This window comes from Morone saxatilis, unplaced genomic scaffold (genome assembly GCF_004916995.1).
Source record: "Morone saxatilis isolate NCDOM2014 unplaced genomic scaffold, NCSU_SB_2.0 Contig5, whole genome shotgun sequence".
NCBI lineage: Eukaryota > Metazoa > Chordata > Actinopteri > Moronidae > Morone > Morone saxatilis.
In genome coordinates this window covers 18,824,403-18,849,721 of record NW_023340095.1, presented here as the reverse complement: position 1 = coordinate 18,849,721, position 25,319 = coordinate 18,824,403, and the positions used below count along the sequence as shown (strand labels likewise).

General features: G+C 39.0%; 2 protein-coding genes across 2 annotated transcripts in view; both read left to right on the top strand.

Annotated features, from left to right (window-relative positions):
* The first annotated feature begins 14,275 nt into the window (after window positions 1-14,275).
* Window positions 14,276-16,932, top strand: si:ch211-184m13.4 (uncharacterized protein LOC798560 homolog). The gene is made up of 3 exons (XM_035676829.1): window positions 14,276-14,627; window positions 14,954-15,468; window positions 15,547-16,932. The coding sequence occupies exons 1-3, from the start codon at window positions 14,279-14,281 to the stop codon at window positions 15,709-15,711; spliced, it is 1,029 nt and encodes a 342-aa protein (XP_035532722.1). The 5' UTR covers window positions 14,276-14,278; the 3' UTR covers window positions 15,712-16,932.
* Window positions 16,933-17,316: 384 nt separating this feature from the next.
* The window catches only part of gpr183a (G protein-coupled receptor 183a), a 15,674-nt gene continuing 7,671 nt past the window's right edge, over window positions 17,317-25,319 (top strand). The window contains exon 1 of the mRNA XM_035676844.1: window positions 17,317-17,393. The gene's annotated coding sequence lies outside the window, so the exon portion shown is untranslated. The remainder of the gene's footprint in view (window positions 17,394-25,319) is intronic.

Genomic DNA, 25,319 nt, shown 5'->3' with positions numbered 1-25,319 from the left:
GCAGAGAAAATTATTTTTTGATTCAAGTCACCCCTTGCCACTTGCACACACACACACACAGATCATCAGTCTGGTTGTTAATTCCAGATATATGCTGAATATGTGTTTATTCTTGTCAATCTGTTATGTTGTTAAATGTTGCAATCACCTAATGACCCCCCTGTAAGGCAATAGAATATAAAATATTATGTCAAAGGCAAAACCTTTTTCCCTTTGTCCCCCTCTGTACTCCCTGATCCAAATGGACAATGCATCACTAGGCCTTGATGCCTCAGAAGTCTGGGTTCATTAAAATCTTGAATGAGTGCCAAAGCTGTAGTCATAGATAAAAGGAATATGAAAGGATAACGAAATTTATGGATGGCAAGTCACCACCTCACCCTGGCATTTATAATAAACAAATGGTTTCTGTTTCCAATTTAAATTTCTCATTATACTGTGACTTTTGGAAAATGTGTTTTGATTTACCAACATTTTATCTGAAAAACTGTATAATTGATTAGATTTACATGGCTCTGATTTTAATGCTGATCGCCTGCCTTCACCAACAACCCCCACCCCCAACCCAATACTCACCAAAAAAGAATGATCTGAACAGCTCCTGAGGCACATTAACATCATATAAAACAAACCTACATATCAAACAGTCTTTTTTCTGATAAAATAATTGGCTTTAACCAGCATAGAATCCAATTCATCCCTTTGAAAGAAACTTCTGTGAGGCCACCAAAAAAAAAAATGGTGAGATAGACTTCACAGCCCGAGTGAGATGGACATCAATGCACTGTGCCAGCAATGGCTATATTAACCCATGGCTAAATCCCATCACACAAATGTCAGTGTATCCGTTATGAAACCATGACATTTAGATCCAAGGTCTCCATTGTGGTTTTAGAGGGAGCTGATGTTTGTCCATTCTTTGCATCCATCAAACCTGCACACAGCCTCACAGCTAACTGTACTCTAAACACAGAAAGGTTAAAGATCATAAGGGCTTATGTGCCTAATTTTATTGCAAAATACATAGTGTGGTTTATGTAATTTTTAAAATAATGTTTCGTATTTAATGTTATTACAAAAAAAGATTTTATCTGTTTTGTTTTTTTTCTCATGTATGACCAATATGCTGTATACAAAAAAGATTTTGGTTAGTGACAATTACATAATTTGGCAATAAAACCTTTGATATCCAGAAATGTTTAGTTATTCTATAAAAGAGAATTATTATTGGAATTTCCACATTGTGGGACTATTAAAGGAATATCTTATCTTATCTTAAGAGTGTCTTTTTTTAAAAGTAGCTATTTAAAATTATATATAACTATAGCAATTTAAAATAGCTACCAGTTACCAATTATTAAACAGTATATTGTCTGCTATTAAAAGATTGTTTTTTATAATGAAATTACAAGTAACACTAAACTGTCTGTTGCCATTTATTTTGTAAACATCATGCACTGAATTACATGCAGAGAAACTGAAACCATTTGACCAACTCCAAACTTACCCTGTTCAACCTCTCCAAACATCAGCGCAACAGACCAGGACAGGCCCAATCTGACACATCACGACTACTCATGAGTCATGTGTAATGAGGAGCAAAAACCACATTCAAGAACAGGACAATGTGTCATAAAGCTCTCATGTTAAGAGTGCAACACCTATGAGCCACTTGGTTAAGAATCACAAGATGTTTAATTATTGCCTCCTTACATTAGCTCGGATCTCCCCCCTCAGGCATCAGTTCGAGGGTCAGGCTGTGGGGTGGTGAGGAAGAGAGGGGGCCGAAACCAGTGGAGATGGTAAAGAGGAATAAAACCCCTTCATTACCAGATCTCTCTCTTACTCTCTCTTTCTCCTACCGACGGCAGTCCAGATCAGGAATTACAAATGATATCATGACAATTTTTCACGCTCTTCAAACCAGTGATGTTTTACCGACTCATTTGCTATGATACCTTGTTACAGATCCAGCTGTGAATCAGGGACATGTCATGGGGCTAGAAGCCCACCTCCCGCTGAGCCTGGCCAATGACCTGGAAGGCAATAGGGGATGCCAGTGCCTGCAGCATGTGCTGCACTGACAAAGCAGCAGGGCACCGTCAAAAACCCTCTCATACAAACTTTGCAGATCACTCCGTTTTTAACAGATGAGTAAGCACTGGTGCAGATTTTTTTTCTCTCCCCTAACACAAGGTTTATGGATTTCCCTTTGCGAGTCTGTGGCTCTGGTTGACACGGAGCAAACCCTTGCCCACAAGGGGAATAGTGTAGTGGTTGATCCAGGATGGAAGGATGCAGATAGCATGTGGCAGGGTCACTGCGCAGGTTAAGCAACAATTCAGTTGAGTGCCTGTAAAGGAAGTGGAGTATGGTTGGAAAAGACCAGCACACCAGTTAAAAAGGCCACACAATCCAGATTAAACTTTGGCCTTTGAACATAAATTACAACATCCCCTCTACACTTTCAGTACTGTATGTTTATTGACTTCAACGTTGGCAAATAGTTTTGAGTATTTATCTCTTTTTGCATTGCCAGATCACTATATAGGAATATTTAGAGATATTTATCCAAAAAACACATCCATCCAAAACAACATGGTGTAATCCAATGAGACAAAGTAGCAACTTAATCCATTCATTAATTTTTGCATTCTTCAACAGGAATTCAATGAGGTTAAGGTTGTTTGGGTTTCCAGATGAGAGCCCTCACGCAATCCCAGGCCCTGATGACTTCTGCATTACTAGAATGATGCGGCCGGGACTGATGGAGCTGAGAGTGTCAGGAGGCATTAGCCTTCAGAGCCTAAAGCTGGTGGACAAAACCAGACTGTGCCCCCTGACCCAATCCGCCGCCAAGTTACTGACCCAGTAATCATGAGAGAAACAGAAAGAGAGAGGGAAGGAGCAATGCTATAAAGGAAGAAAAAATTTTGTGGAATACCAAACTGAGAAAGATAAGATGAGTACACATTCAGATTGAGAGAAAAGGCAGAGGATAAGAGAAGGAAAGACAAATACCGAGCCTCTGACTTTTCTGCACTTTACCCAAATCACAGGAAATGGTTTTAAGGGCTTTTTTCCTGTTCGGTTCACTCTGATTCCCCCTCTCTCACTTCATTTAACTGAATTAATGAGCAGGTCCAGCCAGACCTCAGAATATTAACTTCCTGAGCACCCTTATTTTGTTGAGGGATTGAGCTTTTGTTGCTCAGTGATAATGGGGATAATTGTACAATAAATAAACATGTTTACTCTGTTTACCTTTTAAGGAATTTCACTCTCAAAGACTTCAGTGGACAAAATATGAACTGTGTGAAAGTTTAAGATGCAAAAATTACATAGAAGGAAGAAAAACACAAAACCTAATTTTAAAGATGTATGATTTAGTATGGAGACTGGCTTGCTTGCAAGTGAGCTTTATGAATGAATGTTCCCGTAGTACTACACTCCGCTCAGCACACTGACGTGGAACAAACACAGTGGGATGTTGGCCTCGCAACATGACACTGGCGGACCGAGAAACACCTACATCAGAGAGGACCTAAAGCTGTGTACACATGGTTCACCTCAGGACAGACCTGCTTACAGCACAATGTCAATGTTGGACTCCCTCTGTGCACTCTGTTGAATGCTTCTCTGTGATGGTACAGTAGACAGTGTTCCCATAGCATGCTGCGGGCTATATCATACAGGATACAGCATTATAGCAGTAAAAGCGGTTGAAAATGTGGTGCTTCTATTTAACAGTGGAACCCAGTGGCAGGCACATGCCTGCTTATTTCCATATGCTGTACATCCCATCTGATTTATGAAATTATATGAGTTCATTCATTATTCATATCAGTAGCGGAGTTATTACCATTTTCCCGTCAGGCTTGCCACTGACACCATAAACATTATGAAATCACAGTTCGCCCAAGGCATTGCTGCTGCTGTGAAAAGTGGTCACAATTGACTAGTTAGCACAAGCGTGCAGTACACTGGAGACAAGCACTAAATGCCATACAAGTGACCCGTGAATTTTTAATACAAGCAAAGTGGTGACAATAAGACAAGTGACAAGGAAGAAAAATGACTGTGGAACTGAATATAACTGAGGCATGCTCTGCTTAAAACTCTGGGCCAAGTGGAATTATTACTGTGCCCTGAGCTAGCATAGGACAAACCTTACATTCTGCCATGCCCCCGATCTTAATGTAGTCCAGGTCCTGAACGTACTGTACACCAGCAGCCAACATGCAATCAGCAGGCTCCATTTGCAGATGTCCTACTATGATTAGAAAGCTACATTATTTTAAAATGAATAAGAATTTCACACCACAGAAGACTTAGTTGTAAGCTAATTTGTCACAGGCTTATCAAGGTTTATTCATCACTGATCTAGTAATTACCACAATGAGCTACAGGATAACCCCCCTTTGTCCCCCTCCTTTCTCCCCCCAGCGATGGTCAGCCTGTAAAACCAGGATGTGTTGGCACCTTTATGATATAAATACTCACACACCCTGGGCATAAGAAAGCTGTCAACAGAACATTTGTTTTCCATTTTTCACCACCCAAAGCACTTCAAGCTGAGGGGGGAAAAAGGAGACAAGGCGTTAAAAATGTACCACAACACTAACTATTTTGCCCCTTGGTGAATTTTGGTGCTTAAACAGATGGGGCTTGAATTGGTTCCCTTTTATTTAATGCAACAGGATTGTCCGAATTTCCATTCAACAAGCACTCACCTCCACACGTGCTTGGTTGTGGTTGGCACATGCAGATTAAAGACATAAAACACGCATGCTGTACACTCACACATGCTTGATTATGTATGTGTGCTGACACACGCACACACACACACACACACACACGGCAGCTGCTCTTCGCTGTTCTCTCTTAATGCCCATTCATCACTAAACTTTTTGCTGATTGAAAAACACAAGTGCATGTCAAGTGAACTGAAAGACAAGGGGTGTCAGAGGTGCGTGAGCTGACCCACGCATGGAAGTAAGCTGTTATGACCCCCCCCTCCCTCCACCCTACCGTAAATAGATCAAAGCACATCTGTTTCTGTGTCCAGCAGCCACACATCTATAATTGCAAACTGGCCTTAATGGCTTAGAGCGACCCATCAGATGCTAAGCAGTTTGGACACAGGAGATGCTAAAGCATATGAACGGAGTGCAACCATCAGTAATCGCTGGACAGGGAATTCTCTGGAGCCACAGTGGCGGCTGTCTGGTCTCTAGTGGACTGAAATAGATATCACAACTTCAGCCCAGGGACGGAGGCCCAGAGGGGCTGGAGCTGACCACACAGCTGGGCTTGTGGAGCAGGGGTAGACCAGTGGTCAGAGGCAGGGATACCACTGGGGTCAAAGATAGGTGTGGAGAAAAAAGTTGGTTAAAGATTTAGAGCAATATTATGGCTGAAGAGGGTGTATTCAAGAGATAGGATTCAAGAGATAAGAAAATGAGCTAGTGTAGGTAGCCTAACCTAACCTAAAAGGTTCTGTTTTAGTAAAAAGAGAGATGCCAGAACAGTTAATGGTTTGAAATGAGGTCTGGGAGAGTCCGAGCTGGTCTTGGCTGAATGGATTAAGCACTGAGTGACGAGAGAAGCCTCAAGTTGGCCAGTTGTCACAGTGTGACACTGATTCGGCCTAATGAGCGTAGTGCTGTCACCGCACATCTGCCTCTCATTCACTTGTAGAATCTGGCAGACTCAAAACCTGCTGGAGTCACTGCTAGATGCTGGAACTCGAGACACCTCCACCTCACTGCATCAGCCCTAGTTGCCAGATTACCTAACAGGAACCAAACAAAATAACTTGTTCTTGTACCACAAAATCAAAGGTAACACGTACACACATTTTGAGTCATGCCTTGTCATCCACCTAGAATGACAAGGCATAACAATAACTGCTGTAGTATAAAGTCAGTAAAACTGTCTGAATGGCTAAAGAACAACAGCAATTTTAATCTAAATTTAATATTGTAACTAAATAACAACATATTGTTTGGCTTGCAAACTTCTTCTCAAATACTTCCTAATGTATTCAAAAAAGTCTCTGGACACATTTTATTTGGAGTGATATTTGTTTGCTTGTAATTGCAAATAAATATTATTTCTTATATAGAGCACATATTTTTTCTTAAGTAAATATCTTTTTTATGATCCTAATGGACCATCAGATCTAATATATTAATGAATATGGCTTTCTTACTCAATACGTGACGGGTAAATTCTCACTTAAATGATACCCCATAGGTATCTTACATTTGTTTATGAAAACAAATGCCAAATTGTTTTTTACTCGCTCAATATGATTCAAGAGATGATATGTTACAGTAATGGAATTGGAGTCAGTGTGGTGGATATGCCTTTGTCCACCACATTGGAGCCTTTCTGTTGATCAGAAGAGACAACAAGACAACGAGAAACACTGTATGTCCTGTATGTGATAATGATGATTAGGTCGTGGTGTCTCTGATCTGCGGAGGACAGCAGTCCTCCCATCTGTCCTGACTCTGAAGGCGTCTTTGTAGAACGAGCAGCTACTCAAAAATTCCTCATGGGCATCCTCCTGGAAAATAGCACAAAGGTTTACTAAACATCATTGTGGCGGTGGCACCAATTATTGTTAATATACATCAAATAGCTTCAGCCCAGTCCAAGAAACAGACTGATCACTCCAATGACGGCAACTGTCAGTCTGCTCCCCAATGAAGAGAGCTGTTGAAATAATTAGTCCATGCCCTGTGAATAAAACAATAATACAACAGCCGAGATGACATCCAAAATATGCACATCGCCTCAGATGACCTGAAAACCTGCCACGGCACGGACTGTGGAACAAGGCCACATCTTCAAACGCAGCCTGAGTCACTGGCCACGGATGAATACAGGCTTTGTTTAAGTGCAGTATGTATATGTTGGGTTAACATCATAGAGAGGAACAGTGACCAAAAGTACAGCAGTTGTTGGGACATCTTTTGTTTGACTTTTTGTTCATGAGTTTTGATCTATGCACACTGCCTCTATGAAGCTATGTAATAAGAACTTGGGATCTTGGGATTCATTAACTTTGATTAACAGAGATAAACATTTACTTTATTATTTATTAAAAGACTTTTCAAAGACACATTAGCTCAAACACCAGATCAAATAAGAGATATCTGATAAGCACAATAGAAACCAAGGTCATATTCATACATGCAGTGAAAAATCAACGTTAATTAACATTAACGAAAAATAGAGATCCCTCTAGACATGTATAAAGACATATACAATAGTTTGCTTGTAACAAGGCGTGTCTGCATTCTCATTAAACTACCATCTACTCTTTTAGCTATAAAAATCTATTTAAAATTCCACAATCGATGAAAATGCAGTCTATGTTAATTTCTAAAGTTTTCTTGCTGGACACTTCACTGTAAAGTCCATTCTCAGTGTATGTGTACTGTCAGCTTTAAGTTTCTACATCACACTTTTATAAGTTATATACTGTACCAGGGTGGTATCTAAACTATTTGTGATGTCACAAATCATGCTTGTAGGTCCACCCGTTAATATCAGATTTTCAACAGCAGAGAGAAACCTTCCAGTTTCAGCAGATCAATGTGAAAACACCCTTCTAGTATCAAACTCTGCACATACATCATTCTGCACAGTGAAGCTCAAACACTCAACTGTAGGACAAGAAGAAAAAAAACATTTGAGTGGAGGGGAAAAATATTATAAAAAGCCCCACTAGACAAGGAAATAGCAGAGGTCAGAGCAGAGCTCAGAGCTGGAAGGATTGTTTTACTGCAGATCCTGAAGATGGTGCTGCTCAGCTGCATTTCTCATCTTTACAGGTAGTTAAAAAAATAATTTTAACAGCAGAAGTACACACTCAAAACCACACTGCATCGAAAAGGACAGTTTTGTAAGATGTCCTGTCGACTGGTTTCAGATCTATATCTATGCTACTTAAAAGTCCCCAACCAAGTATGTAATCTCTACCAGCCGCATGGGTAGCTGACCTCTGATTCACCTATGGACCAGAGTGGGTTAATTGGCATGAGGATCAATAATATATCACACAATCTTTACTAACAAAGTAATCTAAAACTGATTAAATCAAAGTACAGTGTGTTTGTGTCTGCAATTTGTGTTTTTGTTGTCAGCATGATTACGACTATCGGGACTTGTTCGTGTCGACTACAATTTCAGCCCTGTATTCATAATTCAGTATTCATTAACTCAGAAGACGCCACTGAATATGCATGCGTTCAAGCTGCATTTGTTCATCTGTTTATTTGTTCACTATAAATAAATTGTGTATGTATGCTTCCAATTATTTTGTTTTGCACTAAACAACTACCGTAGTTCTATGTATGTTATGTATGAGTATGAGTATAAAGGATACAGTTTTGTCCGGTCAAGAGTGGTGTTTTTGAATATTAGCTCATAAAAGATGTTGAATGGTTATGTCTATTCTTCAGTTTTGAGCAATTTCAGAAAACTTACTAGTAATTCTTAGAAAGCAAAAATTGTGTCATGATTAGTAAAAACAGCATTGAAGGCTGTAAGTAATAACTTTTCTTTTTTTCCCTATACACTGCTCTTTATGGTTTTAATGTACATTATGGCTTTTTTATAGTGCAGTATAGTTGAGTATCATTAAAAATACTCTGTATTGGTTTCCAGCAGTGGTGTAACCTTAAATGCTTTCTGTTCAGAATTGGGCCTTCTAATCTTGATGTGTGTTTCATTGCGCTACAACAAAGCTTTTTCTGTTAAAATATTTTTGATAAAATGCCCAAAACCTAGGAGCAACTTCTGAGGTACAAAAAAAAGATGCCTCTGGCACAAATGATCAGACCCCTAAAAGTCATTGAACTCAATCCTTTTTCAAGTCGTAACAATCAAGAACACACTGAATCCCTCGGTGTGTGTAGACCAATCAGAGCTTACCATCTGTGGGTGCCCTTGTGAGTGGTGTATGTGTGCGATGAGCCCATTAAACTGATGAGTTTATGTACCATGAGACTTGCCTAAATATGGGAGAATTCACAGTGTGTTTGTGGGTGTGAAGTCATGAGCAGGTCAAAAGGACACCAGGCACAATGAGCTGGTGTGTATTTTTTAACAACCAGCTACACTAACGTCAACACTGTGACATGTTAGATTAAGAAAGACTCACTATGAATGAAAGAGACTGTAGCCATTCTTTAAGATGCTGTCCATAGACACCTGTGACAGCATATAATGATGGTCCTTCACACCCACGCAGCTTCAGTCTGTAGGCTGCAACAGCACAAGTACTATCCCTGTCATCTTGTTTGTCTCGCTTTACTACCGCACCGAATAAAGGCATGTAGAGTGGAGCAGTCTAGTCGCTGAAGAAAAGGGTTTAAAAGTGTTGGCTGTAAAAAACAAAACAAATAGCTCATCAGTGGTAAAGGTGACAAGCGTGAAGCAAAGTGTGAACTGAAAGTCTTCACGCGAGCATGGTGGAACAGGGGACAGGGCCTGAGCAGGGCAGGCGGCGGCTGATGCATGGGGGGGGTTTGGGGGGATGGTGATGATGAGAACAGACACGAGCCACATGAGGCCCCCTGACAATGCAGGAGTCCCCTGCGGTATGTCCAGCAGTCTACTTATGCACGCACACACACACACACAGATACATATATGCACGCATGCACACAAGCACGCGATTTTAACACTACCATACTGACTTTTTGTAATAGTAAAAATGAATAATAAAAATGTAACATAAATGTAAAATGTAAATGAAAAAAATGTTTGAAAAACAAATGAATTGTGTTCTAATTGTGTTCACTATGAATGACGGCGATTGTTTTCTATTTCTTATTTGTAATGATTGCACTCCCTCTAGTGGTGTTATGTGATATAGCAGTTAACTCTGGAAGCCTACATTACAACTGTATGCACACGTATACAGTGTTTTTTGCATGTCTGCATGTATAGGGGCACAAATAGCCATTACTATAAAGTCATTGTCCATCAATATCCAACAACGTTGCTTTTATTTGCTTGCTAAATGTGTTGACAGCAGCACAGTGAAGTTGGTTTGATAAACCAGACTTAAATTTAAACTGCGTGGGGGAAGTTTTATACACAATTCATTTTGGCAGCAAAAAACATCCCAAATTTGGTTAGGCACCGTTTGTGGAACCACGCTGGCTATTCTACACATGTTGTGGACACCAGAAGTCATTCCCAGTTTGCCTCACCAACACACCACTGGTCCCCCTCCACCATGAGGGTGCCTTTAAAACGATATGCCTTCTGGGGTGTTCTTTTATGGGCTGCAGTTGCACCATTGACTATTGTATAATTCTCTTCAAATCAGTTTGTTCCCCCTTCTCCCCCTTTTTTAGCCCACCCCTGACTTAACAACCAGAAAAAGGTCACATTTCTGAGAAGTGACTTCCATGCATGTTCCATGCTGGGTCGTCACTTTCAATTTCCTAAGACCTTTCATGTCACACACCCATCAGCACAGAAAACTGCAAGCACTCTACACACTACCATGTTCACTGTTTTCATGGTGCTGGTGTGATACATGAAGTAGAATACTATTAAACAAAAAGCAATATATTGTAAACTGTCCTTTTGACTGGATTACATTTAATAGTCCAGTTACTCCAAAAAAGGTCACGCTTTGTTACAGTTTTAAGTTTTCAGTTTTACTTTTAAACCATCATAAGGAGGAGGTTTACAATATGCACAGATTTGCAATGTTTAAGATGAACAGAGGTAAAACTAGTAAAAATGGGTTTTACATTGCCTATTTTGGGAAGTGTAAATGCAAATGGCATACATGAAAAGAACTGATCATCTCCTTATTTCCATGTCCTCCTGCGCTCCTGCAGCATTTAACACTGTGAGAGACCCTCAGGACACCTAGTGAGCACTCAACAAACGACTGTCTTTTTCTTTTCCAGCACATCGTTCAGATGGTACGAGATGTTTAACTCTATGCGCAAAAATTAATGGAGCATGAAATGTAGGCCTGAAGTGCAGCAGGCTCCTAACCTGCAGGTGACATTGTCTTGAAGCTTTCATTGTGACCTAAGTGAGCTGTATCATAACCGCATTTGACTAGTGACAATTAGTGACCTTTTGCCTATCCAGCAGCCATCCATTTCAATTACACCAACTTGGAAAGCTTTGGTGGGTAAGGGAGCTCAGATACTATACTGATACTGCCAGTGTATTTATATTGTACTACTACTGTTAGTTTGGCCACTGTACTGTACCACTAGTCTTAAAATACTTTAATGCGATTTAGCAAACTGCTGGAATGGATTTTGTATAAAATGTGTATGTCGAGTGAGGTTTTCAGTGATAATAATACAGCATTAATCGTTATGTTGTACTCTTATTTTCCTTAAAGGTCCAGTGTGTAACATTTAGGAGGCTTCTATGGAATATAATATTCACCGTTATGTTTTTATCAATGTATAATCACACAAAAATAAGAATAGTTGGGTTTTGTGACCTAAGAATGAGTCCATTTTATCTACAGATGGAGTGGGTCCTCTTCTACAAAGGCATGTTTCTACAGTAGCCCAGAATGGACCAACCATACACACCAAAGGGCCTTTTGCAAGTTTCACGGCCATCATAGTTTCTCCTACATCCTTGAAAGTATTCAAATGGTTGCAACTTCACCACCAGATGCCACTAAATTCCACATACTGGTCTTTTAATATCTTTGAAAGGTCATGCCAGTGTGAACTCTTTTGAAGAAATTATACTTTCTATACATTTTTCCAACTGTCAAGTGTTTTGTTTGTCTATTGGTGCTGATCACTGAAATGAAAAATGAATGTGTGAATTTGCAAACTGAGTTGGTTTTATTTCCTGAAGTGAAGCCGCTGTATCTCCTTTTGCAAGAAGCAAACTGGCGTTGCCACATTTTTACCACCATAACTATTCTCAGAATCTAACACTATGTTTTCAGTTTAGACTGTTCATGCGTTTAATCTTTTTTGGGGGGTTGGTGGTTGAGAATATGTAGATGTGACATTCTTCATTCTTCTGTTAGTGATTCATCCACACATCACAGGTTTGTGACAGTTTTTTCTTTCTACAAGCACCAGCAATACTTCGGCTTCCTCCTATATCTTCCATCAGCTCCACCTCAGGCCTGTCTGCCTTCACTCAGCGGCATAGAATACAAACCTGAGAAACCTCAGAGGCAGGAACATAATATAAAACCTCACACTATCACTTCATCTAACCTTTCACAAAAATGTGCAGCACCAACCACAAGCAGTGGTGCAAATACATGCACTGTTTTATTAAAGTTTAGCCCCTGTACATATTATATCAGCAATAGTTATATTGTCATATGCATATGCATGTGTATACACATTGAAATGGATACTTCATGCATGCAAAGAAGCAAAGTTAACACATTCAGTTATTGCTTAATACTTCTACTAATCACTTTCTATCTATGACTCTTTCTTTCTGACACGTAAATAGGCACTCAGTCCCTGCAGTGTAGGTAATACAGAACTGCTATAGTGAGGTGTGTATTCAACTATTTCTGTGCCCCGGTCTGAAACCCAAGTGACACCACAAATCTCTGTGTGAAATCGCTCAGTGGATGTCTGCAGACCACTTGAGTCTCACCTCGACAAAAATTAGCTGCTTTCTGAGAAGGCATCTTTCACCCATGACCTCTCCATTACCATTGATAATTCAGTTGTGTCCCAGGCTTGGACAGCAAGAAACCTTGGTGACACTGGATGACAAGCGGTCCTTCAATGCCAACATTGCTAAGACAACCCACTCCTGCAGATTAATTCCCTGTCACATCAGGAGGATATGTCTGATCCTTACCCAGGAGAGGGCGCAGTTTCTGGTCAATGCTCTTGTCGTTTTACATTTTGACTACTGTAACTGTAACACTCCTGGCTGGTGGGCCTACATGAACTATCAGGCAGGCAACTGCAGCTCATCTAGAATGCAGTTGCCTGCTTACCCAAGTTCTCCCACACTACATTCTTCTTCGAATCACGACAGTTTGCTGTCCTGGCTCTACAGTGGTGAAATGACATCAAGGCAGCAGAAGCGCTGCACATTTTCCATCGCAGACTCATGAAGTTGATGCATGATTCTTGTGATTTTTAGGCTGTATCCACATGGCTGAATGTACTTATTGAAGTCACTTTGGATAAAGGGCATCAGCTAAATAAATGTTGTTGGTAGCCACAAGGTCAACCATTAATATTTGGTGTTAAAGGTCCAGTGTGCAACATTTAGTAGAATCTACTGGCAAATACTGAACATTCATAGGTATTTTTTTAAAAGGTATATAATCAACTGAAAATAAGAATCATTGTGTTTTTGTTACTTTAGAATGAGCCGTTTTTAATCTACAGAGGGAGTGTTTACTCTTCCGCAGACGCTGCCATGTTGAACTGCCAGGTTTTGCATTTTTTCGTGTGTTTCACGGCCACCGTAGTTTCTCCTACATATTAGGAACGAGAGGTTTAGGCGAGGGCAATGTAATATTAAACTACATCGCTAGATGCCACTAAATCACACTGGACCTTTAAGACTTAGAGTTATGGTTAGAGTTGTCCAATGTCCTCACAACAGAAATGCATGGCTGTGTGTGTGTAGGTGTGAGACAATTGTGCTTGTCATGAAGAAAATTGTAAGCAACATCAGCATGAAAATACAGCAAAAATGTCATCATATACATACATTCATATACATTTAAATGTATCACTCAAACTTTATTTGTATAGTTTTCATAGGAGGTGCAATTCAAGTTCCTTTACAGGTGACTGAGAAGTTAATAATAGGACAAACTGGATTATATATATACATTAACTATTATACTAATAGCTAACTAATAGTTAACTAATCACATTTGTTTCAAAATTGTCAATGAACAGCTATAAAACTGTCTACTGTGCACATCAACTAACTGGGGTTACAGCACAAAGAACAAAGTACAAAGTTTGACAGACATATGATGTCAAAAAGGAGAGGTGGGATTTGAACAAGGCATATAACCTTTTCAGAGGTATTATAAGTGTTGCAGCTCAATTTACAACCACAACCACCAGACTCAGGAGTATTAACAGTGGATTAACTTGGGAACCCTACCTCTTGTTGTGAGTATTCTATATTCTATATCTATATCTGTAACTCAGTGGTCTTTCATTCCTTTGCCTATGCACACTTGTTTCCTGCCTGTTATGATGATTATGATTTACAGTGTGATCCTTTCCTCATACAAACAGGTGGGATGGCTGTTGAAAATATCACCCTGGACTCAGCTGAAAACTCTCCAAACCAGAGCAGCTGTGATGTGTTTGTCTACCAAAGAGCTGCAGTGGTCCTCTTCCCTATTTTCTACTCAGTGGTTTTTATCATCAGTGCGTTTGGCAACAGCCTGGTTCTCTATGTAATCTGCCAGAGGAAGCAGAAGTTCAACTCCACCTCCATCTATCTGGTCAACTTGGCGCTATCTGATACCCTGTTCACACTGGCGCTGCCTGGCAGAATAATTTACTACATCCGCCACTATGACTGGCCCTTTGGTGACCTTCTCTGCAGACTGACTACACTTCTCTTCTTTGCAAATACCTATGCAGGTAATATAAGTGTTTTGTTGTCAATAAGCCATCATATCTTTTAGTGTGTATTGTGCTACATATGTAAACATATTTCCACACCAGGTTTAACTTTATGAACTGAAGTTTATGTGTGCAAGACTTTAGCATTTACATAAGACAAGAAAACAGTATAGGCTTAAGAGCCAATTTAAAATTGCTTTAGACCTTCATACACTCCTGGTATGAGGTATGAAAAGCATGTATCAGAATAGAAAGATGGTAAAAAAAAACAACAACAATCAAATCAATTTTGCTTTGCCATTTTCTTCTGCACATGTTGAACTGCATATTCATATTTCCACCAGGTATTGGCTTCATGACCTGTATCAGTCTGGACCGATACCTGGCCATGGTGCATCCACACCGACTGCAGTGTTTGCGGAGTGTGAAGGTGGTTCGCAGGGTTTGCTGTCTAGTCTGGGTTCTAGTATCCCTGCAGATAGCTCCTCTGCTATTCCGCAGCATGCTGCATAAGCACCAGGACAGACAAACCTGTATGGAGTACTTCAACTTTGAGGGCTCCAACTTCACCCCTTATCTCCTGCTTCTCGCCTGTGCCATCTCCTTCTGCTGTCCGCTCATCATCATCATGGGCTGCTACGCAAAGATCAACCTGAAGCTGCGAGCTGCAGCCAAACAGAACTCTATAACTGGTCGATCAAGGAGGAATCACAGGGCCAACACAATTATTCTCCTCATTCTCCTCACGTTCTTCATATGCTTCAGCCCTTACCACCTCAACGTTATGCAGTTTATGTCCAGAAAGATACACCACCAGCCAACCTGCGAGGAACTGAGGGCATTTAAGGTGTCCTTACAGGTACAAACTGTGCTTGTTCATTGAATTTCAAACAATCCCCATCAATTTTCCTTTTCATAATCCATCTTTTCCCTGCAGATTACTGTTTCACTAATGAACTTCAACTGCTGCTTGGATCCAGTCATCTACTTCTTTGCCATTAAGACCTACAAGAAGCGGGTGCTGAGCCTGTTTAAGGACTATCTATACACTTCTGGTGCCTCCTCCAAAATGACAGCTGAGAACAGCAGCAGCAACACCTGAAAAAAACCACAGTTGAGCTTGCAGGAGCTATGCCTCTGTGTCACAAAGAAGACCTAGTTTACTCTGTGTTGATGCTCTTTGTATATATCTTTCACTTAAGATACTATGGCAACTCTGCATGTATGTATGCCGTAGATGTCCATTATAATGCAAGAAAGATCCTTTTTGCTTTCCAGCTGCCCCAAAAAATCTTCTCAGCTTTGTTTAAGTAATGAGCTGAGCTGATTTGTTTGACAAGGCTGTATAAAATGTATTGTCCCATATCCAATTTTTTTTCTCTATGATCTTTTTGCCTTTTTTACGCCTTGCAGTAAGTAAGTAAGTAAGTTGTGTCATACAGAAACCAATTTAAACCAATCATTAATGCAGTTCTGTGTACTAGAGGACTCATTTGTTTGTGTAAATGTGCAGGGTGAAGGATATGTTCCAACCTAGATAAATAAGCTACGCTTTTGTTTTTTTCAACTATGTAAGAAATGTTGTGGTCATTAATGCAGCACAACAGCGAGTTTCACTTCCTTTCCGTTTTTGCCAATTCAAGTCATGTGGCAGAAACTGTGTGTGTGTGTGTAAGTTGATGGAATTAGTTTATCATTGGACGCTGGTGCATATAAATCTGCAATGTGTGCTTTCCTACTAACAAAATCATTATTTTACGTTATTCAAGTACCTTTGGTATGTTTAAACGAGAACATGGCACATATATCTCTTTCACACCCACATCTGAGTTCTGTGTGGGAGTGAGTAGATGACAACCATCACCACTTCCTCACCCACCTTTCCTGCTTCCTTTCAGAGGCCTCATTCCCTCTGGGTCCCATATCTTGCGGTATGTGTGTGTGTGTGTGTCTTACAAATTTAAGCAGGTGCACATTGTCTGTTTATAGTGCAGAGTCCCATATTTAAGTTTAACCTTCAACATTTAACATTTCCTGGGTTTTTGAAAAAGCTGCCCTATGATTTTGCATAGAAAGTGAGGTGCACAAATTGAGTCACAAAGTTTGTGAAATTAGTCAAGAAGGAGAGAAAGAGATAGTAATGTGCATTATATGACTGGTGATGGTACTCTAGGAGAGAAATAACAGCATTCTCTAATCTGAGAATGCACAGTGGATAGTAAGTGCTGATGAGATTTACCTACTAAGTAAATTTAAGTGACCCCTGAATGACTTGCTTAATGACTTAATGACAGCATAAAATAAAATCTGGTTTTGATATGGATCCAGTGGCCTCAGAAAAAGATTGATAATTTGTGCTCAATTGCAAGACATTGCAATAACCGAGTCCAGATGATACATTTGTATGAATAAGGGTTTGACAAATTGACAATGTGTATGTCTGCTTTTTTAAGCAGGTAAACTGTAAAATAATCTGGAAAACAGAAACAAAAGACAATGGACCTAACAAAGTTAAGTATACAATTTAAGATGGCATTGTTGTAAATGACTCTGTTCTACCTAGTAAATATGAACCTCTCCTCTCCTTATAGTTTGCACAGCATATCCTTCACCATCTTCAGAAAAAATTAATGGTAGGTTGGACCACAGTTCTTCAAGTATTCCAAAGACAAAAGGGAAGTGGTTTCTTGTAGTGAGATTTGATAAAGACGGCTTTGAAGGCAAATGGCATTTAGCAAGAGGAGAGTGAGTTGCTCTAAGGCGTAAAAAGGTTCCTTAAAAAAGGTAAGAGATCTACAAAAATAGGATTGAAAATGCTAGTTTGTATGTTTAGTGGATTAACGACAATGTGACAGACTGATAATGTAAATGTTTGGATAAAACATTTAGCCGTTTTCTGTAATGTAAAAAGGATCTTATGGAGGACCTTTAAACCTACATTAATAGATTTTTCCATGTGACATGACACACACAGATGATGACTGACACATCAAGCAGACACAGAGCTATTTACTATCCACCAACTCCTGAGAGAAGCATGTGACTCTTAAGCTGGTAAATGCTACACTATGCTCATCTGCTAACTTAGCCTGTCTTAGGTTTATTGCTGCCATGTTTGTCACTGTTAGCAATTCCTCTCAGGGTGCATGTAGTCATTGGATCCATTGCTAATATAAAAATATTAAACAGAGCAGCTGTAAGTTCTGTCTTAAATCATATTGTGAGAATACAGTCCTACTGCTCTAGATTTAATTATCATATTGATTATATTACTTTTGGTTTTAGTCAATAAAAATAATGATTCTAATTGACTTAATAATACATTATTTTTTAGTAGTAGTAGTAGTAGTAGTAGTAGTAGTAGTAGTAGTTGTAGTAGTAGCATTTATTTTTTGACCAGAATTGTCTTTTGCAATTGGCATTTAGTGTATTTATGTTCAGTATGCTTCTCAGTAAGTTGCTAATGAAAACTTCCATAAATGGACCAAAGGTTGTTGTTCACAGTCAAAGCAAGTCCTAACCATCCATCCATTGGCTTGACTGAATACTTGATGGTTATTATTTACTGAGATATGTGTATCCATGTTGCCCAGTATGCCCAGCTAATCAACATTTAAATTCAATATTAAATAAAGTGTCAATGTCAATCTATTGCTTTTCATCTTGAACTACAGAGTTGTAAAATATTGACTGACAGACTAGATAATAATTAATAATCTTGTTTGAAAATGATGTGTGCCTCTGAGTGCCATTACACCCATATTTTGTCTGGACTGGTGCTCACAGAGGTTGCTGCTACTGGAGAGAGCGAGTTGTGTTGTGTTCTGCTTCATGCACACGCATATGACGCGATTCTTTTTTCCGAGCTGCAGTTTATAAACAGCATTTTCCGTTTGCATTTATCAAACATGAAAAAAAAAAAAATAGTATTACACTCTCACTGTTGTAAGGCACAAAGTCCCAGAACAGCCCTAGAAGACACAGACAGACTAAGAGCTGCACTGTCCAGCTATTAGGGAGATGTTGCAAGCCACACACTTTCATAATCCATTCATCCTCTCGTTGAAGTTGCAAATATTGACACCCAATTTGACACTCAGTGAGGCAGGGCCTTGCATAATTTGTTTGTCCATGTTTTATCAGGCAAGCATACACAAACAAGTTTTGATTCCTTCTCACCAGAAACAAACCTGTGAATGAGAACGACATTGATATTATTGAAAGTAGTCATGAGATTTGCAGCAATGCCCTAAGCACAGCTTCACACCCACCTCCAATTAATCATTCTTTTGGAGGTTCATTAAGATTATTGTAGCATTATTATTTACAAACTATTACTTTGACCTGATGTCTGAATTAGAGTAGGTAGTGTTTGTCTTTTTAAAATGTTTATTTGATGCATCACACAGTACAGCAGTTCAGAATGGTATCATTTCATCTCATCAAAAAGACTAGCCGTCTGGAAAACTGCACAAATCATCAACGCTAACCTCAAGTGATATCAGAAGACTCAAACCATGTTTAAAATCAGACAAAGCACCCACAAACCAGCTGTTTCCTTTAGATGACGTGGCACACTCTGCCGTCTCTTGTCCCATCATATACGGTATGTGGTCTTACCACTACATATTAGACCCATGCAAAAGCTATAATATCGTCAGACCTCTCAACACAACTGTTTCTAAACAGTTACTATACAGAGGACCAGCCTTTCTCCCCAAATCTCCAAGTGCAGTGCACCTACTTCAAGTTTTATGCAATGTGTGTTTTGTGCACCCACATATTCTTACAGTTAGAGTTCGATCTTACAGTAGCAGTTTGCTATCAAGTGCACCAACTGTACATTGACAATTAAGGACAGATTTATAAAAATCAATCTTAACTCTGCATCAGTTTCTTCACTATAATAAAGCCTACATTGAATGCATAGGTAGGCTATCAACTTAACTACAGTGTGTCTTGATCCAAGTAGGCTATACCCACTGTGTTTAAGGACGCACATAACTCATTCAACATCACTGTTAACTATCACCTAACATAAAAAGAGCTATGTGCCAGCTGTTGAGATATGTTATCAAAACTTTTCTAAAACCTTCAATGACTCTTAATTGCCGGCTACATTGAACACATAACATATGCAGACAACACTATGCTAAATCTGGCTACACGGGATGTGAGACCAGCACACAAGAGGTGCGTGTGGTCATTCTTCTAGTTCTAGGGACTTTTACAGAGATTGAAATAGCAAACTAAACAAGCAGGAAAGTTAAGATTCCTTTTAACTTCATCCATGACAGCCTGCATGCTGTAGATGTTACCTTACCCAGATTACTCAAACGGGGTGAAAAGTTTCACATCACTATGTCGGGTTGAAAAACACAATTCCACACAGTGCTAAAATGAACGCTCACTATATTGTTTTGTCACTGTGAGATGCTGCAAGTCAGTGACAGTTGGGTGTGCGCTTGGACGCAGGGGCCAGTTCATCATAGTTTATAATGATACAGCACAGTAAGATAAGTGAATAGTGGTGGCTATTTTTCAAATAAAGTAAACAAAGTATGATCTAGTCTTTCTGTAAAGTTTCTTCAAGCCATCTTTGAATGAACTCAACGCAACCCTCATGCACTCCTGTATGTGAAGGCTCGAAAGAGTAAAGATTCAAATAGACAGTTACATTTCAATCCTGTTGGAGCGTCACTCTAACACAGTTACACATTGCTGAGATAAAGTGTAGTTGAGGGTTAAAGGTGTATGCATATAATAGCCTCTTGAACAGGCTGTGTATGGTTTTACAATGACCAGGTCAAAGGTTTATGTAGGTTATTACAAATATCCATTACAGTATATAACATGGATCTGTCTGTCATCGTTAACAGACTCTGCGGTTCATACATCAACACAAAGCTTCACGATCAAAGAAAAATTCGTATCACTTTCACACTCCCTGCGCTCTCACATCCATATGAGCAGGCTTATCTGTCTCTCTCACTCTGCTGCGTGTCTGCTCACATTTGTCAGATTGCTGTTTTGTTTTACCTGAATGACTACATACATACATACACACATACAAAAGTGTTGCATAATAATGTGCAATATTATTAACTATTAGTATTATTCTTAAAATAATTGATCTCTCTCGTTTAACCTCTATCTTCTCGTTCTCTCTTTTCTTTTTAATCTTAATGAAAGCAGATCACGTGTTTTACATATAAAACAAACTGCCTTGCCCTTTGGTATGAGTCAACTTTGTTGTTGACGCACACCCATAGGTGCTTGCTAGATTGCAACATTTCCACTTCCTCACGCTAAATAGTGTCAGTTAGTAGCTTCTCATTCAGTCATCTACCAGCTCCTTCTTTCTGACATTCCGTTGCATGGTTGTATTTGCATTGCCTGCCAAAGCCCTCTTTTAGTCTTTAGTGCTACCCCTCATGAGGCCCAATGAGGAGTCGTCAAACAATGCTACTGGTGCTGGCAGTGACCCTGAACTGAATCCTCTGAACTGTTTACCTTAATGCCTTTAAAAATGTGGAAGATTTTAAATGCCTAAATGAAAACAAATTGAACACAGAAATTAAGAGAAATACAATACACCTTATTTGTATTTACTTTTTATGTATGGATATATGACAAACAAAACAAATGCTAAATTACATTAGCCTTTTGTCTTGAACTGCAGGTTGTTTTTTTTGCTGAATTCTCATAAAGTGTTGATAGGTAAGCATTTTAACCTCTTTGCTAGTTGGCATTGGCTTACAGTGAAATAAGATAAGATGACTACTTGGTAGATAGCTAGAATTGCATGAAGGGCTGAATATGAGACTGCAGGATGGATGTTGCAGTGCACAGCATTACTGCTACTGATGAAAACAGAAAGTGTAGAAGTATAACTTTTAAACAATTAACTAAAGAACAAAAAGGTCACAAAAACGAAGGTCTCTCCGTACAGTAAAAAAAGTAAAGTAAAATTAAGGACTCAAATTTTCACCTATTGAGTTTGCTCGCAGGATCATGTGTGTCTAAATATATTTAATCTGATTGACTACAGCAGTATGAGCACAAAACAAACTTCAGTGTGAATTCATACTTTGTCAGGTCCGTCTGGAAGACAAGCAAGCAACTTTTAAAATGCTATGATAACGAACTGACGACTGGAATCAAGTAACAGACACGTATTTTCCTACCAGGTAGTTTAACTTCCAGTTTAACTTAAGAATCCGGAGTGACTACGGGTGCTTATTCCTCTAAAAGCTGCGGCTGTTAAGACCGGAGAACCCCCAGGAAATAGACCCCAAATGCAAGACAGGCAGAAGCAGGATATAGATATGAGAATCAGTTAACTTTTATAACTTTTTAGAAAAATCCACTTTGTGCGCCATCCAAAATTCCCCCGCTAGCGCTCCATTCACATGCTCTGCTTGGGAGACATTTCTGTCGTTTTTCATTTGACTTTTACAAAATAAACATTTATTAAATAAAATTAGAGATGTATGGTGTGACTTTCTATAGAATTGGACACATTGCACAATTGCTTACATTAGAATCCTTCAATGTGACAGAACTCAAAGAGTAGTTTAAGGTAAACATGATCCTTATGGGGAATCTAACCATTTTTCATGCTAAACAATTGTTGTATGTAGTATGTATGTAGTAGTATGTGAGATTAGCTATCTGTTCCTCTTCCATTAACCCAGCTAACACTAGCTGGCTAATGTCTGGCCAGAGGATTTATTGTATTTATTTTATTAATGAAATATTTAACCGGTATAAGCCTGGTTGCTTGTAGTGATGACAGCTGTTGAAAACACAAAGAAAACATGTACCGGTACTCCTAAAAGCCATTCATTTTACTTTTATATATGTTTAATATCTATACTAAACATTTATGTAATTTGAATTGTGCTAAGCAAAACTGATTCCTCATAAGATGCTTTGCTAATCTATATTTTTCCCCAACAGACACAAAAGTCACTTGAGGTGACAAAAGGTGAATGGTTCTTCTTGGAGACAAAAAGGAACAGAGAAACAAACAAACATTGAACATTGAAGAGCTGTGTTAAGTTAAACTGGAACACCTGCTGTGTGATAGTGCCCTATTACGAAAGTCGGAACAAACTAAATTATGCCTTGTACATCTAACATGAGCGAAAATTTAGCAACTGGACTGCTTATGTCCCGCCTAAAATTTGTAAGGATTTCAGTGGACTGCTAATTTGAAGTAGGTTCAAGTTTACATAGCATACTCCATGTGGAACTCTACCACTCATGCTCAAACCCCATTGGCTTACAACATTAGGAGCTTCAGTAGGGAGGACTGTTTCATTTTGGTATCGATGTGTCTTCCTCTTTAAAAGAAAAAGCTCTCTTGCACCTCCTAATGAAATCCAATGGCATTGCTTTGCATTTAATATTGGCAGGTCTATGCTGCCCTCTTCTGGATAACACTGAAATGCAATACATGTCTCTTTTCTGTGTCACAAAGAAAAACAATTCAGTTATTAAAGCCAAAAGGCAAAGTAATTGTCATTTAAAGTATGTTTTTTTATTTTGATTATGAGAGTAAATACAAATTACATTGTGTATTGTATTGGACTTCATTTGTGTTTAGCATTTCAAACCTTCCATATAACATTTCATATGAAGATTAAGAAGAATATGGAGAATGTGACATTTCAGAGAGTTAGTAACAGTTAAGAACAAAGCAAACCTTTTCATGAAGCCCTTTGTGTTGCCTATTCTGTGAGTCTGCCCCTCATATTTATTTGAAAAGTTACATTTTCTGTGTGTGTCTGTATTTAACCAAACACTAATCCAACAAATAAACATGAACAAAGCTCTCCCTCCACTGAGGGACGCGCACACACACACACACACACACACACACGCACACGCACGCACGCACGCACACGCACAAACCACACAAAGCACACACCGCTATCTAGCAGTTTGGCCCACTGGCCTCATCTGCTTCTGCTGTCTTTGTTTTAAAGCAATCGACATCATTGCTAAAACTACTGCAGGTGTGCCTGACCAGTCGGAGGGGAGGGCGGTACCTGGAACAGGACACAGGACACAGCAGAGGCAGAACACATTATACTATATACACTAAACTATACCATACTATACTACTATACAAAGCACCATACTGATGTTTCAGTCCGTCGACTACAAACAATTTACACATTACATTAATGTGAGGATTAATTTACCAGAGAATACTAATACTAATAATAATGACAACTTTTCTGAATTTTCAGTACCAGGCATGTTTAATCTTAGTAAATGTAAGCACTTTTTAAGCACTATTAAAGTGAGACACATTTTCCTGTTTTTGTAACACACTAGTATAACTATCTATAGTGGCTATTGTGTGGTTATAAAGCACATTCACACTTGTTGGGTTCCAACAGGAAGTAGGCTGTCTGAGGTTTATTAAGATTGTTTAAATGTTTTTCACCAATCCCCACAACTAACCCATGACATGTTGTATCTAAAGAATACATCTATCTCAGTATATTGTTCTGTTTGATACCTCACACCATGGGAATGTTCAGAATGGAAATTGTTCAACTGGTGTTTATTAATCGCTAGTGTGAAACTAATTCTTTTTTTTTTCCATTACTGCTAGTTGGTGTAGTCTCTATATCTCTTCTCATGTGTAAACAGAGACAGGTTCAGACTGCAATGAGGGTGTGGTGGGTTTCATATTCTACTTTTGTGGCATCTCTTAGTTGCAATGTACATTGGATTTTAGACTGGTTATGTATGAGGAGATATTGACATATTTGCCCCTTAGAATGGGTCAGAAGAAAATAACTTGTTACTATGTTGTTATTGTTGAACAGAGCATGAGGAGTCATTGTTGTGGTTTTTGGTTTGGTGCTGTTACTCTCAGGAAGCTAACCAATAGGCTAGTTACACACAGTGTTCTTTTTTTTTATTATGATTTTCAACAAGAAGCAGTTAAATTTGGGGGGCGATTAGATGCCTATGTTTCCTATTATTTCCTATTATGTTTAATACATTTTATTTCAGTTTTGCAAATTATAGTATCTGTTTCAATGACATGTAGTTACTGTAGATGTAATTGTAGTCGGGTAACAGAAACAGAACATCTATCAGGCATTGACCTTTGTCTACAACACTGTTTTGAATTTATTTGATGGAGAGTTTGCTTCTGACTGAGCAGAAAAGACATTGCTGCCATCCTGTGACTTGCTGAAGTTACAGCACTGAGTCTGTAGTGTGTCAAGAGCAAATCTTTGACCAATACCCTTCTTAAACCCACTGTAAGTGATCTGAACCTCAACAGCTGCAGTACTACAGTGCCAAAAGAGTGCACTGTTTGTCTGAGAGGAGATGATTGCATGGTATTACATGATTATGACCTAAAATATTGTGTATACAGGAAATAGACGAAATGCGGATGTTATTTACCACACTGTTTTTTTAAATGTACTTCTTATTTGCCCTCAAAAGGTGTTAGTGCTCATTTTTAGAACTGATATATGATAAATTTAGTTTGGAATTTAGAATTTTGTTACAGCAGTTGGCCTGGCCTTACATAGACTACAACATTAACAATAAGTAAGCAAAGTGTATTCAATATACCATATAACAGTAAAAAGAAGCAAACAATAAATCATAAGCAACAACGGACTTTAAAAAACACACAAAATGGGCGCCTGGTTAGCTCAGTCGATAGAG

Bases quoted from the DNA above. Each gene is read 5' to 3' on its own strand.
- si:ch211-184m13.4 (XM_035676829.1), top strand. From the start codon at position 14,279: ATGGCTGTTGAAAATATCACCCTGGACTCAGCTGAAAACTCTCCAAAC. The intron at 14,628-14,953 runs GTAATATAAGTG...TATTTCCACCAG, and splicing joins CTTTGCAAATACCTATGCAG to GTATTGGCTTCATGACCTGT. The intron at 15,469-15,546 runs GTACAAACTGTG...TTTTCCCTGCAG, and splicing joins CATTTAAGGTGTCCTTACAG to ATTACTGTTTCACTAATGAA.